General features: G+C 39.7%; 1 protein-coding gene across 2 annotated transcripts in view; it reads left to right on the forward strand.

Moving 5' to 3' along the window:
* Window positions 1–18529, forward strand: part of LOC143891554 (protein SPA1-RELATED 2-like) — a 31800-nt gene that overhangs the window by 7799 nt on the left and 5472 nt on the right. For both annotated transcript variants that reach the window (XM_077396047.1, XM_077396048.1), the window contains exons 3-5: window positions 8064–8221; window positions 10441–11269; window positions 16560–16706. In XM_077396047.1, the coding sequence (XP_077252162.1) occupies window positions 8064–8221; window positions 10441–11269; window positions 16560–16706 (1134 nt within the window). The remainder of the gene's footprint in view (window positions 1–8063; window positions 8222–10440; window positions 11270–16559; window positions 16707–18529) is intronic.

The raw sequence follows: 18529 nt of genomic DNA on the forward strand, positions 1-18529 counted from the left end.
GGTAGTTCCCTAATTGTCAATTCCGTTCAATTTCATACGAAATGCCCACAATGTTTCCTTCGAGTTAAGGAAACCAAAACTGAGTCAACCAAATTCAGAGAGACCTATGTTGTGGCATGAGCTTGAGGTGGTTAGAGGGTGATGGTCTTATCCTTGGTGTATCAAGGGGATTTAACACCATTCGATTCATCAGCGAATGTGTTGGATGTAAACGAATCTCGGCTAGTATGAGGGCATTCTCCGTCTTTGTTTGCAGGAATAGCTTAGTTGACCTTTCCTTGTCATGGTATCACTTCACGTGAGTCTTGAACCAAAGCAGAAGTAGATTGGATCAGTTTCTCATTAGCCCGGTATGGATGGATCGATTCCCTCACCTTTTCCAATTTGTTAAACTGGTTTTAGATCACTCTCCTATACTCTAGACTCAAGAATGGAATCTTGGGGTCTGTCCCATTCTGGTTCAAGCTTGTTTGGTTGGAGGAGCCTATGATGATGGAGAGACTTTCTGGGCGATGGAGAGAAGCTGAGGCTTTTGGCATGACAGATGTGAGGATAGGACAAAAGATAAGATTTGTGAAAGATAAACTTCAAAGATGGAGTCGTGAAAATAGTGTAAGGGATAGTCAGAAGAGAGATGAGATGCTAAGGAATCTCAAGGAGTTGGAGTTAGAGGAAGTGAGGACCTTGTCAAAAAAAGAAGAAGTGATATCCCAGAAATCAATGGCTGAGAATACAATAGGTTGATATTGCAGGAAGAACTCAATTGGAAACAGAGATCTAGGGCAAACTGGTTAAAAAAAGGGCGATAAGAACACTGCGTACTTCCGTGGCATTGCTAGTGCCAGAAGGAAAAGTAATAGAATTGAGTCCTTGATGATCAACGGAGAAATATGCAATGAAAATGCAGAAGATAATTTTAGAAATTGTGGTTTTCTATCAGAAGCTATATTCATTGGAGGACAGAAGATTCCCCTCCCAGGAAGAGATTACCTTCAACTAGCTTGATCAAATGGACATCGATAGTTTGGAAGCAGCTTTTTCAGAAGAAGAAATCAGAACTGGCCTATTCTCATTTGAGCGAGATCGCGCCTGCAGGCCAGATGGTTTCTTTTAAGATTTCTTCCAGGTTTGTTGGAATATTGTGAAAAAAAAAACTAGTTGAACCTGTTCGAGGAATTCCATGGAGGTCTTCATCTTGCCAATGGAATGGACGTTACATTTATTGTGATCATCCCCCAGAAAGATGGTTCAGATGGATTAATGGATTTCTAGACTATTAGTCTAGTGGGATGTGTGTACAAGTTGTTATACAAAGTATTGGCCGACAAGTTAAAGAAATTATTGCGAAAAGTTCTATCCTCTAATCAAAGTGCCTTTATTCAAGAAAGACAGATTCTGGATGGGGTTGTGATCTCCAATGAGGCCATATAATTCTATTCCCGCAGTCAGATCGAAAGGGCGGTGTGCAAAATTCATATGGAGAAAGCTTATGATAGAGTAGAATTGAGGTGTCTGGATCTTCTGATGAACATGCAAAATTCATATGGATTTATAGATGCATTTCTTCAGCATGGTTCTTGATCATGATTAATGGTTCACCCTATGGCTTCTTCAAATCCTCCAGAGGACTGCGTCAAGGTGATCTCCTTTTCGCGTTTCCTGTTCACAATTGTAGTATATACTTTAAGCAGAATGATTAGTAAAGTAAAAAGAAACGGGCTGGTTGAGGGCTTCAGAATGGGACACTTAGGGGCGGAGGTGACACACCTCCAATATGCAGACAACACATTGATTTTCAGTAGTGTGGAGTATTGCAAAATTAAGAATCTGAAGGGGTGCTTCAGCATTATGAGGCGGTGATGGGTTAGAGAGCTAACTTTAATAAACCCATTCTTATGGGTATAGTATACATTTAAGAGGTGAAGATTAGGAGAGACTCGCCAAAATCCTCGGATGTAGACCTAGAAAGTTACCTAACATTTATTTGGGGCCCCCATCTGCTGAGAAAGACCTCTGTGGTCTCTTTGGTGCCTAGTCATAGAGAAGGTCCGGAAACGTATGCAGGTCTAGAAGAAAAAAATTGCTTTCTTTGGGGTTAGGATCACTTTGATCAAATTAGTCTAGGCTAATTAACAGATTTACTACCTGTCCATCTTTAAATGCCCTATTAGTGTAACTTAGTGATTGGAGTGGCTTAAAAGAAATTTTCTTTGGAATGATTATGGGGACAAAAAGAGATTTCATCTGGTCAAGTGGAAGGATGTGGGTTTAGGTTTCATGCTAACTAGTTGCAGTCCCGTGCGATGCACGGGGAGGCCCAAAAAAGAAAGCTTTATAATTTTTTTTAGAATGTTAATTTATATAGAAAAAAACAGAAAATTGAAAAAGATGTGAAGCTAGACGTGCTTGAATTACTATTCTTCCATATATATATATAATTAATTAATAAGAAAATCAGTAAAAGGAAAGATAAGATGCATTTACTTGCAACTAACACAAAAAATAAATATTTGAGGTTTTACGTTCTTGTGTAATCCAAAACATCTCCTCTTGTGCAATTCGAACATTTATTGGATCTGGATGCGATTGCAAAAAAAAAGAAAAGGCCTCCACAGTAGGATGGCTTAGTCGGAGTAACATTGTTAAAAAAAAAGTAGGATAGATTAGTTAGGTACAGATGATGGTGCTTCAACATGTTTTTTATTTGATAGAGCACAATTAGGGATGAGGTGGTTAAATGAAAAGTATCAATCAGCAGGCTTATTATAGCTCTCACTTCTTGATCAAAGGGAGTAGTGGCAATTGGAACAGATGATTTGATTCCAATTATGAAAATGCAACTATCAAGTTATGAATGAAGAAACCGAAGTTGATAAACAATGTCCCAAATAGCTTGGCAAAGCAACTGCCAATGTATCTCACCAAAGACAGAGCAGGGGATAGTTTTTTTTTTTTTTTTTTTTTTCTTTTGAAAGTTTTGCAATAGCAGAAGCACCTCACCGACAAAGGTAGTCAATAAGCCAATAAGTAAGATGCACACCCACTAATGATTAGTTAGCCCATAAAAGAAGAATACATCTTCAACTATTCATTTCGTTATAAAGCAAGGTATGGTTGGTAAAGAAAGATTGATATATACAAGAAAATGAATCTCGAATTAGGATTAGATTGGGGGAAGAATGGAGTGGGATACAAATGAGGGAGTTTTTTTTTGATCTCCAACAACTATTGGAACCCGCATCTTCTCCTTGCAAGACCTGAAATGAAGCCCCCAAATTAAAGAGTTAAGGCGAGAAGATGGAAAAAGGACAAATATCTAATCCTGAAATGTATGATCTAAAATAAATCATACAATGTGATTCTACAAATCCCAATAATGTGGAATAAATATGATATTATATCAGACAGATTCAGAAAATGTAGAATATACATGATCCTGGAATCTTTGTAATTTACTAAGCTTGTAGATATAAGGAAGATATCATATATCCATCATATATATGAAGTTATTAAAAATCCCAAAATACATGAATTGAGCATGGAATCTCTCTCTCTCTCTCTCTCTCTCAAGGAATATGCCAATGTCTCTTTACAACATTAGAATCATGGAGCTATACTTCATCAGAGTGTATGTTAAGAAAGAAAATAAATATGGTATAAGAAGTTTTGAGCACAAATCATCTGATTCTAAATACACAACAAATGAAAAAATGTTGATCCAGTCATGCCATCCTAAAATGTAGTGTTAGTAATTGTCAAAGACACCAATTCCAATCTCCAGGAAAACCACACAACAAACCCATTTTCAATGTATATAATCATATAGATAATTCACACAACATAACGAAGTAGAACCCCCCCTGTACGCAAATAAGGCAGTAATGCTAAAGGAATAATATGTTATATAACCTATTAATAAAAATAAAGAAATTCACTGAACTATTGTGGGTCGTAAATACCTAAAAATATTGATGGAGATATGCCTAGAGATTACATTGATGTCATTTAATTTCTGTCAGGCATTAGAACGAACAGTTGGCGGGCCATGATCAATCGACACCTAGAAAAACTTAACATGGACAGAATTGAGAGCACTGAAGATGATAACTATGGATCATAGTCATATTAGAAGAAAATAAAAAGAAAACAAAAAACAAAAAAACTCATCGAACCACTATGGTTAGCTAATACCAAAAAATATTTATGGAGATATGCCAACAGATTACATACCTAGTTATCATCTGTCAGGCATCCCATCTAACAGTTGGCGGGCATGATCCATGGACAACACCCATAAATACTTCAGATAAACAGAAATGTATGTATTAGGGATTCCATTCCTCAATTAACAACAACACAATGTATTTGATGTCTTACCGCCCTGACCATGAAGTGAAGTTTCAATGACCAAATAGCTAGAATTGAAGCTTGGATGATAAGGATGTGAAAATAATCAAGAGGACCTCCCTTCAATCGAAATAAAACATAATCCAGCAAAATCAGACGCCTTGGGGGAAAGAGGAGATAGGGCTGTAGAGAGAGATAGAGAGAGGGGTTTCAGAGAGGTTGTAAGGTTTTGATTTGGATGGAAAAGATGGAACCTCCGTGATCTAGGAAATTTTACCCAAAAAAATAAAAAGGAAAAGTTCTTGGGATATCAACAGAGAGGGAGAGAGGCTCGAGAGAGATGGAGGGTTGGAGAGAGAGATGTCAAAAGCTTGGATAAGCTTGGCTATTGCCAAAAATTCATGCGAAAATCCACGCTTCCTTTCAGAAAGATGGAAACAAATCACGTGAAAATCCTTCTTTGAGATTCCATGATAGGAAACATTGCGTGAGGGAAAAGACTCTTTTTGCAAATAAAAACGTGATATAGAGAAATTGACACGCGTCTTATGCGTTTGGAATCCTTTTATGGGACGAATTCTTTGATGTTTGGAATTCTTCTCTTGCGCGATATCTATGGAGATTATTTATTTCCTCATTTAGGGAAGAGATGTGATTATATATAATTAATAAAATCGGAATGCAGAGGGGGTGCCACGTGGCAGCAACACGTTGTGTGAAAATAAATTTGGAATAGGAAATGAAAATTGAGGAGCTGATGCCACGTGGCAGCAACACGTTGTGTGAAAATAAATTTGGAATAGGAAATGAAAATTGAGGAGCTGATTTAGAGAACAGATAACTTTACTCGACAAATGGTTGTGATGTGAGGACAAAGCACTTTTATGGAGGATGGTGATAAAAAAGAAATATGCTGTTAGCTTTGGCTGATGGAACCCATAAGATTGTTATTGAAACACGAGTGTTACTATTTGGCAGGATATTATGTAGGGCTTTCCGAACATCCTTAAAGGAATTCGCTTCAAAGTTTACAAAGGGGACATGGTTAAGTTTTGGATAGATCGTTGGACTAGCAAAAAGGGCTTTAAAAGAGGGGTTCTCAAACTTGAACTTGGTGGCATCAGAGACGGAGTGGATGACCAGAGAAGCAATAATTAGAGCAGATGGCAAAGTCAGTCAGAGGATTCCCTTTCGCAGAAACTTCTTCGATAGAGAGTTATAGTAGGTCTCACTACTAATGGAGATCCTAGACTCGACTTTCATCAAGGGCAAAGGAGAAGACCTGAGAGTATGGGTCTAGGACCGGTTGGGAGAATTCTCTGTTCGTTCTTTCTACAAGTGGATGACCCTTGATATGTCTTCCTCCCCAGCTAGCAGAACTTAGAGGTTTCCGACCCCAGCTAGAGTTTGTGCATTCGCCTGGATGATATGTCTAAATAAGATCCTAACTGTTGATAACCTTTTTAATTGGAAGATGTTTATTATAGATCATTGCGCCCCTGTGCTTAGCCGCTACCTGTAAGTGAATCAGTAGACCATCAGGTTCGCCAGAGAAATATGGACTAATGTGCTTTGCCTTTTCGAGGTGCTATGGGTCTTTCCTCAACACACAACAGATGTGATATAAGAATGGGCGTATGCCTCGTAGACTAAAAGAGTAAAGATCCTATAACACTTGGCATTAGGAGCGGTCATTTGGACTTTGTTGTAGGAAAGGAAAATGCGCATATTCTAAAGATCATCCAGAAGTGCTCATACAATCAAGCGACATATTTTCTCCACAATCATGAGACGGGCAAGGGTTCTACCTATATTTCAAGGTATATCAGAGTCCTTTATCCGTAGATTGTGGGCAGAGATTAGAAATATCAAGGTTTCTTCCGGTAAGCCCTCTCTAGATGGACTCCACCTCACCTGGTAAAATGTAACTAAAATTTGACGGATCCAGTCCAAGGAATCTCGGCCTAGTGGGTATGGGGGCATTGTAAGAAAAGGCGGATGGTGCCACCATGCTTGCATTCTCTAGTCCGTTGTGTATAAATGACTCAAAATAAGTGAAATTCAAGGCTTTATTGACCGAGTGCCACTTGGTAAAGGTAGATGACTTGGATTCATTGATTGTGGAAGGAGATTTCTTAATGTCATACGATGGATGAAGCTGTGTTCTAGGCTTCTAGCTTTCTTTGGAGGTTCATTGACGTGATTGAGGAGATCCACAATTGAGCAGAGGGTCATCCAGTTACATTCCAACATCCCTAGCACTTCACAAATAGCTATGCATGCCGGCTTGTTAGAACTTAGAACCAAAGTAGACAAAACTGGATTAGAGACTTTTGATTCTCTTACCCCTTAACTTAGTTGCTTTCTCTGTGTATCGTTTGGTCGTTCTTTTTTCACATTTATGTACTTTGATCACCTCCGTCTCCAGGCTCCGCCCTTTCACTTTTTTTTATAGATAGCTTCTTTGTCATTCAACAAAAAAAAAAGGAAAAAAGAAAAGAAAAATTGCATCGGAATGTGTCGGCTTGTGTTTGGTCAGTTCCGAATAATCTGGGCTGTCCTGGTCATTCTGATTCCCATTTGTTTCAACTTTCAGTCTACTCCGATTAGTTTTTTGTTTCTGTTTCTGTTTTACCATATTTTCCTAGAGAAGTTATATTCCTTTTAGTTGAAAAACCATCCCTAGGGGTGTTGTATTTTTTTTAGTGGGGAGGGGGGAAGAGGGTGGGGGTGGTGGTTATGTTTTGCCTTTTGCGTTGTTCGTGTACTTTGTTCTAATTCTAAAACTTTTAGCTTCATCATGTCTATCTCGAAATGGAACACCGAAAGGGGCAGAATGCCGAAACCTTCCATTCCAAAAGAAAAACAGTGCCCATTGAAACAGAATTTTCAATTATGGGTAATATCTAAATGGTTTCCTCCTTCGACGAACTTGGTTAAGTTGAATTATGATGGGAACTTTCAAGTGACCTGGACCTGAAACATTGATGGTGTTTCTAGAAATGATTTGGAGGAGATAAAATGTTTCTAGGTCCATTCAAATGGTGGATCCTTGAAATGTAAGTTTCTCCACTTTTGTTAAGCCTTTGAATTTTTGGAGATAAGTTTTGGGTTCTCTTTTGGGTGGAAGTTGATTTCCCGAGTTTAATTTGTTTGGCATCGTGATTGAGCCTGGTCCGTGGGGGACTAGTCGATTTCATATCGGAGATTCTTGATTTGAGTAAGTATCTCAATTTACACACATCCAGCGAAGCACTAACGATGTAGCGAACTCCTTAGGAAGGGTGTTGAGAGGAATGTACTGCCGCTGCTTTACATAATGATATTGGGGTTGCATTACCTCTAAAATAGATCTTTAGTTTCTTATTTTTTATTTTCTATTTTTTTTGGGGTCATCTTGTACATCCACTCTTTTGTTTTTTCTGTTCTTTTTAATAAACCTTCTATTGCTATCTCTAAAAATAATCACTTTGGTATCATTTCAACTTGGTGTTTACTGTTTACTAATTTGATGAGCAAACTTTCTTGTGATGCTGTCTGTTTTGTTCTTTCATTTTTTTGTTTCACCTTAGAACAACTGTCTATTTTCTGTAATATTTAGGGTAATCGATCTCCAACTTATAGCATTCTTTTAAACATGTATACTGTTGCTTGCTGATCAACTTTCGTACGTAGAATGCATGGTTGTTGGTCTAACTCTGTCTGTTCTCCATCAGCTGTTTTGCTGTTTTGAAACATTGGAGGCGCATGCTGGAGCAATGTTTGATCTAGGTCATCGTATTTTTCCTCCAAAATTTCTATCAGAACATCCCAAGGCGGCTGGTTTCTGTCTGTTGCTGCTTCATCCAGAGCCTTCTTTTCGTCCTAAGACAAGGTATTAGACGTTGTATCTTACTGAATGCATACATTTGTTTGGGTGAAAATTGTCCCTTTTTTAGGAGGGAAATTTGTTTGGGTGAATTCGATTTATTCAGGATCGTAGATGTGCGCACTCTTAGAACCTTCTCATTCCACCTAGAGATGAATTATCTTAATATTTTTTACCTCTCGTGAATAAACTGTAGATGAAATATAGAATTAGTGATGGATCTACTGACATCGAGCTCAAAATAGATTTTGTTCATTTTTATTTGTTTTGCACTTTATTTGTCTACTTGGCTCAACTTTTTGTTTGTCTCTTATGTGATTATGTGAATGCAGACAACTTGGGCAAGTTCCACTTCAAACTAATATTTTGAAAATGAATCACATAAAGACAGGAGCGAGTGAGATCTTTGCAATTAAAATATAAGAGTAGTTTCCAACTCAACACATGCGTGAAAGTGGGGCAAAATTGAAATTTCATTTAGGGGCCGTTTGGATACGCGGATTTTTATAAACCAGGTTTTTAGTTTGAAATCAGTGTAAAAGAGGGTTCATGATCAGGCTGCTGTGTGCTGTTTTGGCAGCGTTTCTTGGATTTTAAGCAAGAAAATCAGGTTTTAAAAATCTCTCCTGCAACCTGAGATTTCTAAAACCAGGAAAATGGGAGGATCTTCTACTCTCTTGCTGATGGAAAGAAGGGAGACAAGTAAAAAATGAGTAAAAAACGACGGCTGATCCGCTTCTTCTCGTCTCTAACCCTCTTTTACACTGTTTTCAAACTAAAAACCTGTTTCTAAAATCCGCGTATCCAAACGGCCCCTTAGTCTAGTTTTTTATGGTTCAAGTGCTGAATTTTCACAGTGGAAGCCTAGTACATGAGTTCTAAATTTATTAAATTTATGACTGACTGTATCACATGAGAGAAGTAGGGGTGCAACTTGGGCGGGCTCAACCCAAACCAGATGGGTTCAACCTGGGAAAAAGTCGGGTTGGGTTGAGTTCAGGTCGGGTTCGGGTTGGGTTTTCTCAACCCGAGTTGAGGGCTTGGGCAACCCGACCCGAGTGAACCCGACTTTTTTAATAATTTTTTTAATTTTTTAAGCTAAAAATCTCGGGTTTGGTCGTGTTGGGTCGGGCTGAAGTCGGGTTGGGTTTGGGTTCAGGTTGGCAAAAAGGGTTCCTCGGGTCGGGTAAGGTTGAACCTTGTCGGGTTGGAACTCGGGTCGGGTTCGGGTTGACCAAATGGTTGCTCGGGTTGGCCTCAATCCGACCCAACCCGACCCGAGTTGCACCCCTAGAGAGAAGCCTTCAGTCTGTGGTTCTTTGCTAGATGGAATGGAACCTGTTTTCCTATAGACTTTGAACCTCATTTCTTGATAATATCATTTCTGGAGATGCATGTGCATGATCTTTCTCGATTACCAGGAATAGCAAATCTTGTGATTGGAAGACATTTGTGATTGCAATTGGTCTTTTCTTTCGATAGAATATTGCAATGAATTTAATAGCTATATTATACAGGACTTTGATTTGCAATTTTGGATTTATAACTGTGAAAACTCTGGTATAAACTATAAAGAAGCTTCCTATTTGGTTTCCTTTGTCAAAAAATGCAAGCGTTGTAGATGTTTTTTCTCCTTCAAACCAAGATATCGTCGTTACACAATGCTTTAAGGGTCAAGGTAACAGGAAATTTTTCCGAGTTAATACTACTCAGTCATGATGACCATTGTAAAAGAAAAAGGGTGATTGTTCTACAGAAGTGTTATCTTTTCTTCTTTCAATTTTTTTCCATTTTTTTGGTCGGGCTGGGACTTGACCGTCATGATTCATTACAAATTTTCTCTATTATTATTGGTATTGTTTTTTTATTTTAAATGGAATCCCTTGATTCTAGTCAACTCAGACTAACTAGAGACTCAAAATCAAAAGAATAGAGATAACATTAGTAAATGGTATATTAAAACCGAATCACCGATTCAACAGGATCCAGGAGTTCAGGACTTTTTCAACAGAGATAGGTTGAAGAAGTTGCATAAACTTGAAATCAAGAGAATTGCCACTGATAATTATCAACTCAGACTAACTAGCGTTAATGTGTTTCTTAGGCAAAAAGATGTCATTTCTTAGGTTTAGTAATTCTGTGCTGCTATATTTTTAATTATGTGACAAACCCATATACTTTGTAAGGAAATCTGATATCCATTCTGTGAATTTTGTGTATGACAGGGAAATCCTACAATCTGAACTAATTCTTGAAGCTCAAAACTTATCCTTTGGAGATCAGTTATCAATATCCGTGGATGAAGAAGATGCCGAATCAGAGCTGTTATTGCATTTCCTCGAATCCTTGAAAGAGCAAAAGCAGAAGGAGGCTTCTAGGTTAGTTGAAAACCTCGGATGCCTAAATTCTGACATTGAAGAAGTTGAGAAAAGGCACTCATTGAGAACTGAATCTCTTTCTAAGAGAAATAAGGGCTTCAATAATATCTCAGATGAATACCTTCGTAAAGACCCTTTGCACTCAGAGGTAGTCTCTCGACCATCCATGTCACGGATGAATGAGGCAAGGTTGATGAGGAATATCAATCAACTTGAAAATGCGTACTTTTCCATGAGGTCCAAGATTCAGCTGCCTGAAAGTGACCCCACACCACGCTCAGATAAAACCGTCCTAAAGAACCAAGATAGATTGTCTCCAATACAAAATGACGTTGAGGAGTGCTCTACTGATCGCCTTGGATCCTTTTTTGATGGTATATGCAAGTATGCTAGGTGTAGTAAATTTGAAGTGCGTGGTACTCTAAGGAATGGAGATCTTCTCAACTCTGCAAATGTTATTTGCTCTTTGAGTTTTGACCGGGATGAGGACTACTTTGCTGCTGCCGGGGTATCAAAGAAAATTAAAATATTTGAGTTCGGTTCACTACTAAATGACACGGTTAATATTCATTATCCAGTGATTGAGATGTCAAACAAATCTAAGCTCAGCTGTGTTTGCTGGAATAGCTATATCAAGAACTATTTAGCTTCAACTGATTATGATGGTGTGGTTCAGGTTTGTATTTGTTGTGCGTTAAACTTTGCTTACTGAAAACATCCACTATATGTCTGCTGTGGTTATATTTTTTGGTGATTCTAGCTTATGCTATGGTATAGCTAGGCTTGGAGTTGTTCGATTTTTTGCGTCCATGATATCTGTCTTTCTTTGTTCTTTTTAATTGTTCTCTGATCGTATATCTCATCTCTTTTACTTTCGGGGAGACTTCCTTGGTCATCTTTTTTGGGAATGAAATTTGCTCAACTCAACTCAACTCAACAAAGCCTTTGTCCCAAACTAGTTGGGGTCGGCGGGAATGAATTTTGCTACCATTCAAAGAGAGAGAGAGAGAGAGAGAGAGAGAGAGAGAGAGAGAGAGAGAGAGAGAGAGAGAGAGGAGCTTATGCTATGGTATATCAAGCTATTGTAGGATACTCTTTCTCATAAAGAAATGTTCTTATTCTGATTTGTTCAAAAGTGTATCCTCTGGAAAATTAATGTACTATCTTCACATATGAGGAATAGGATGAAAATTCAAATTCCCAATCATACATAATTGTAGACTACTTTCATACAGGTATACACACGTGCAAAGATCAACCTCTGTTATGTATTCTGGACACTGGCCTGTGGTAGTTTTGCTCTATGTTTCAGTTTAGTCACAATACTCAAAACTCTTTTTTATTATCCTTGACATTACTGCGAGTGATTCCTCAAAACTCAAATGATGTAAGCAGGTATCTGAGTTTATATTTAATCATTGTTCAAATATTCGGACTTGGGAGCCTGCTTGCTGGTTGCCAATCCCAGTCTGACTTGGCTGACAAGCAAGCCACTTATGTTTCTTTATAGAACAAGAGCTTTGGTTGTAGGTGACTCGGCCCGTGAGCCTCTTACTTGTGTTATTGGACTTGCCATTTTCTAGCCCATGAGCTCATATTTGAAACTGCAATATCCAATAAAATAGTTTACTTCATGCAAATTCAGAGCCTAGATAATATTGAGAATTGTTATGTAGACTTTTGCATCGGGAAGGGAGGATCGCTAGAGGGTACTAGACCTTGCATCGGGAAGGGCAAAGATATCGGATTTTGGGAGTACCATTGGATCGATGACAACCTGCTGTTTATTCACCATCGAAACTGATGCAGAATTGCAACAAACCAGATCTCGCTGGAGGTACTAGACCTTGCATCGGGAAGGGCAAAGATATCGGATTTTGGGAGTACCATTGGATCGATGACAACCTGCCGTGTATTCACCATCCAAACTGATGCAGAATTGCAACCAACCAGAAACCCCGGGTAGCATAAGTCATTAGGTGGGTGAATTCCAAAGTTACCGTAGATTTTTTAAAGCCTAGAAAGACACTTGTTTTCTTAAACTGGTGAAATGGTTAGATCAGATCTATACATCCCCATCTCTGCTCAATCACAAATGTTGGATATGCGAATCGAATGGAACTTTCTCCTCCAAGTCGTTCTTTCAGAACTTTTCTGGATCCGACACTACCAAAGAGATTGATTGTCTTGGTGGGGCCCTAGCCCTCCTTGTGTGGTGGCTTTCGCTTGAACCACTATTTCTGAAAACATTAACACCATTGATATGCTGAAAAGAAAAGGATTTGGATTGGCCAACCGATGTGTCATGTGCAAATCTGAGAAGGAAAGTTCTAATCATCTCCTTATTCACTGTCAAATTGCTCATGGCCCATGGACTTGCATTCTAGATAGTTTTCAAGTGAACAGGGTTCTCTTAGCAATCTTATTAAAAGTTGGATCATTGGCCGTCGGCCTAGGCAGGGAGGTTGTTTCTCCCTCTCGTCTTCCTCTCTCTCGTCCCCTCTCTCTCCCACATCTTCCTCTCTCTCGTCTCGCTCTCCCTCCTTTTCTCTCTCGTTCTCCCTCTCTCCCTCTCTCTCCCCATTGCTAACCCTCTTTTTACCGTCTCTCCCATGGTTGGCAAAAGATAGTAGTGAGGCCGAATTGGGAACCGTGGAGGCCAGATTTGGAACATGGCTTTTCCGTGGTGGCTAGATCTAGGGCCGTGGAGGCTGGATTGGGGGCCGTGGAGGCCGGATCTGAAGACATGGATCCGGAGCGGGGGAAAACCGTGAAGGTTGCCGGTGGGGTACTAGACCTGGAGGTGTGGAAGGCCAACTATAGGCGGTGCGAGGCCGTAGAGGCTGTGGATTATCGGATCCGGGGGTCATGGAAAGCCGGGCGCCATATATAGGGCGGAATGGCCGGAGCTGGGCTCGAGAAGGCCAGATTTAATGGTGAATGGGCTGGATCTAGTTAGGGTTGATGGAGAAAATGGATGGGGGAGTTGTTGGAGGCTGTTGAAGGGGCCGATGTAAGGAAAAGGGTGTTCAGATTCAGAGGAAAAGGAGGTTGGATATGGAAGTGAGAGAGGTTGGGGATAGTGGCAATGAACCTTGTAAGGTTAAGGTTTGAAGGAGGAAGAGGAGAGTTTTAGGGGCCGTTTGGATACGCGAATTTTAGAAACCAGGTTTTTAGTTTGAAATCAGTGTAAAAGAGGGTTCATGATCAGGCTGCTGTGTGCTGTCCTGGCAGCGTTTCTTGGATTTTAAGCAAGAAAATCAGGTTTTAAAAATCTCTCCTGCAACCTGAGATTTCTAAAACCAGGAAATGGGAGGATCTTCTACTCTCTTGCTGATGGAAAGAAGGGAGAGAAGTAAAAAATGAGTCAAAAAACGGCGGCTGGTCCGCTTCTTCTCGTCTCTAACCCTCTTTTACACTGTTTTCAAACTAAAAACCTGGTTTCTAAAATCTGCGTATCCAAACAGCCCCTTAGGGTTGTTAGGGTTAGGTTTAGGGTTGATTGGGGAAGGAGGTGGGGGAGTAATATAGTCTATATGATTACAGTTTATGGTTAGGGCTAGGAGTATACTTTTGGATGGGATGATTTTGGGTTAGTGGAAGTAGGTTTTAGAGAAGATGGTGGAAGAATTTGATATATTTTTAATGGGGAGCCGTCCGTGTTTGGTGGTGGTTCGAGGTGGAGGCCGCCGGAGATCGGATGATGATGTTGGGTGGCTATCGTGCACGCTTAGGGGCGCACAATAGCTCTGGGCCTTCGAGTGGGATTTTTGAAAATCGAATTTGCAGCAGATTGCAGTGGAGAAATCGGTGTGACGTGGCAGGTCACGATCTTGACTTGGGGGTCCCACAAATTTAGCACTTTTTGCGGGATTCGATTAAATTGAGGCTATTGGGTAATGTAAGGGGTAATGGGTTTTTCTTTTGGGCCAAGGAGAATGCTCATGGGTAATTCATACTATGTAAATCTAGTGGGACTACTGGTCCCCATTGTAATTTTGCTGGTACAAATATATTTGTCAATTAAAAAAAAAAAAAGTTGGATCATTGGCGCATTCGGAAAAAGTGGCAAGCTAATGTGATTCATCACCTCATTTGCCATAATTTGGGCAATAAGGAAAGAACGTAACCAATTGGTATTTGACATCAAAAGCCAGCTCTTTAAGGGACTCTCATTGTTTGAGATTCTTATACTATAATCAGATCTCCTGGTATTTTATTCTCTCTCTCTCTCTCTCTCTCTCTCTCTCTCTCTCTCTTTTCTGTTGTACTTCTGGTGGTGAATGGGTAACCTAAGCCTTTTATCTTTCTATAAAGAAAGAGATGCACACACACACACACACATGAAAAACCCATCTTTATTTTGAACTTCATCATGATCTATTGTCGTTCTTGGAGCTTGAAGGCAGATTGTGCAGTCCCAATGTTGTCCCCATCTCCAGTTGTGGAGAATCCCGTTAGCATGATTATGAGCAGCTTCCTGGGGCATTGTCTATTTTGCCAATTAATTTCTGGACCAGCTCCCCCAAAGTGTGTGTGATGTCTTGGAGAAAGGTGGTGGGCATATGATGCAATGGAGGGGATAGTATATCTGGGTGAAGGTTTCCTCATTCAATGGTCCCTTAGACGAAGAAAGGGGGTAATTAAAAAAAGAAAACTAAGAGAATGGTAAGAGTGTGATTCGTGTTGAGAATGGGTAACAAGGGTGTATTGGGGCTGTTCTCCATGGGGATAGAAATCCTTGGATCAGCTGCCCTGCTTGTATAGTATACCCTAACCGTTGGGGCTGTTCTGGATGTAAAGGAGGATAACAAGCGTATCCAAGAATAAAATAAATCCGGTTATCCTCACGGAGAACATCCCCATTAGGATTTGGAATTTCACGGTTCCATTATATTGATGTGCTTGTAAAGCATTCTTGAGGGCCTCCCACCCAATCTGGAGAGAGTCCTTAAATAACATAGTGCAATTCCATGGCAATGTGGCTGGTGGTAGTCTCAATCATCAACATTGACTTGATGGTGACCTTTGATTCTGGGGATGCTCGTATCTCTTGATGCCATTACTGGCAAATCATAATCTGAGCTAGCTGGTTCAGGAGGCAATCAAAGCCTGAGTACTTCAGGAAATCCGAGATGCTGGCTAGGTGCAGGCATAGGTTGGAGCTGGCTACAATTCAAAGCTCCGACTTGGCACCACTTCTTCCACCATCAGCCAGGGTGTGCAGGATGATGACCTGATTTAAAGGCTCACGACTGCCATCATTCCTTTGGCTGCGGGTGAGCCATGTGGTTTACTCTAACTCCCTTCCCTTTCCTCTATTCCTCTTGCTTTTCTCTCTCTCTCTCTCTCTCTCTCTCTCTCTCTCTCTCTCTCTCTCTTCTTGGAGGATTTTCACGAGGAGAACAGAGTGCAAATTGTAGCATTTGACTAGGAAAACATAGGAATGGAATTGTAAATATTGTGTCAATGTTGCATCTGTGTAAAAGAATCTGGATTTATACAGAAAGGCGAAATTCCATCATGTAGTAAAACTGGACAATTTTTTAACCTGAAAAGTTAATGTAAAACCATACAGACCCTATACTTCTTTTCATCACCATGCGGACACAATATATATCTCCACATTCCAGAGCCGAGTTTTTTATACACGGAACCCATCATACAACCATCAATCTGCATGGGATGTTTGTTTCGGAGCGAATGCTCAAGGTGCTAGATGAATTAAGTTTGACATAGAACACTAGGTCTTGTTGGTATGATTGCATATTCTGCAACATATGATGCCACAAAAACTGATGCTTTGGACCAGCATTGGTCTATTTGGTTTCTTATTTTTTATCTAACCACTTTGACTTTTGTCCTTCGGTTTTGATAATTACTTAGAGAACCTGCGATTCTTTTCTTTTTCTTGACTGATTTTCCTTGCATGGCTATCTGATTTGATTGGCTTGTATGGCATGCAGTTATGGGATGCAAGCACCGGCCAAGGCTTTTCACAGTACATAGAGCACCAAAAGAGAGCTTGGTCTGTTGATTTCTCTCAAGTCGATCCAACGAAGTTAGCCAGTGGCAGTGATGATTGTTCAGTTAAACTTTGGAGCATTAACGAGGCAAGCTCTCCTAATCACATATTTACACTTTCCTCCTGCACGAAATTCAGTACTCCACAAATTTGTATTTTTGAAAAAAAAAATAACTAAAAGAACTGATTCTTCTTTAAAAGAGGAAGATATCTGATTTTCCAAATAAAAGGGTTGTGAGACTGTCATCTAAACCCGGGTGTGGCTCTTTGTCTTAAAGTCATGGGTATGCTCCCCATTGACACGAGCTCGAATCCCCCCCGGGCTTACCCAATGCGCGTGGTTTAAGGGTGATTGCGTGCATCCATAGGGAATATTCCCGCCCTAAAAATTGGGGTGGGGATATCCTGTCATAAAAAAAAACACCAAATCGTCTGGAGAATATCCTAAATGTTAATGCAATAGTTTCTATGCATGAAAAATGTTGTTTGATCTGCAATATGTAATTTATTCTCAACTCAACTCAACTCAACTCAACAAAGCCTTTGTCCCAAACTAGTTGGGGTCGGCTAAATGAATCCTTTAGAAAAATTTCATGAAGAAGGTGAAAGGAATCTACCTTGCTCTAATCATAGCTCTAGTTGGGTTCTTCTACATGGATCATTTTCTTCCATTCTATCCTATCAAAGTTCATGTTCTCTGTTATGTTCCTAGCTATCAAGTCTTTCCTCACTGTTTCTACCCAAGTTGTTTTCGGTCTGCCCCTACCTCTTTTTACTCCATCAATTTGGCACGAATCGCCTCTTCTCACCGGAGCATCCAATGGCCTACGTTGGATATGTCCTAGCAATATGTAATTTATTATGTCCTTAATTTAAAAAGCTGGTGTTTATTCATTCCATTGAGGTTTCTCAGTCTGACCAAAATATCTTGTTTCCAAAGATTGTTTCATGAGACCAGAAAAATAACCAAAAAAAAAAAGAAAAGAAAAGAAAAAAAATCAATATATGGACTGACATTTGAATTTTCATGAAGCCTAACAGTTTAGGCTTTGGTTTAGTGGGAATTTTTATGTATTTTTCATCATTGAGAAATTGGGCCATGGATTGTGTTGACATTAGAACCTTCATCCGCGTAAATTGAAAAGAGGAAGAGAGAAAGGGGGATGAAAGAAAAGAAGGGAATGAGAGAGAAAGGGGTGAAGAAGGAATTCATGTGGGTGGTAAAAGAACGACTTTGCAAAAATGCCTGCAAGTAGGTGTATTCTGAGAACTATACGAGATCTTTTGGCAGAAAATACAGTTTCCACCCCCACGAATTCTTCATGTTTATAGTGCACCACTTAATGCCATTAGGGCTATCAGGGATGGGCCTCATGAAATAAAAGAACAGAAACTTGAGTCTAATGTCTCTAACTTCAAATAGTGGGCCCTCTCTTGAACAGTCTCCCTCAAGTTGGTACATAGATATCTTGAACAGTCTCCCACGTTGGAGCAAATAGTTCTAAATCAACTGCGTGCAAGTGCCTTTGTAAATGTCTCCCATTTGATCTTTGGATTTTACATCTGATGCATATATCACTTTATCGATGACCTTTTGGCAGACAATGAGAATCAATTTCAATATGTTTGGTCCTTTCATGATTGCTGACAATGTATATAGTTACTTGATTGTTGTGGTGCATCAACGTAGGTTGAGGAACCACAGATCCCATTCCTTCCATCACTGTATTTAACCATTTTAAGTCATAGGTTGTGTGAGCCATCACATAATACTTTTCTTTCTCATTGGATTGCACAAGTACGTTTTATTTCTTGTTGCCCAAGTAAATAGATTTCCTGCAATGAATGTATAGTAACCAATAATTGGTCGTTTGCCCAAAGGTGATCCTTCCCAGTCTGCATCTGAAAAGC

This window comes from Tasmannia lanceolata, unplaced genomic scaffold (genome assembly GCF_043159265.1).
Source record: "Tasmannia lanceolata isolate RefF3 unplaced genomic scaffold, GAP_Taslan_0.1 ptg000015l, whole genome shotgun sequence".
Taxonomy (NCBI): Eukaryota; Viridiplantae; Streptophyta; class Magnoliopsida; order Canellales; family Winteraceae; genus Tasmannia; species Tasmannia lanceolata.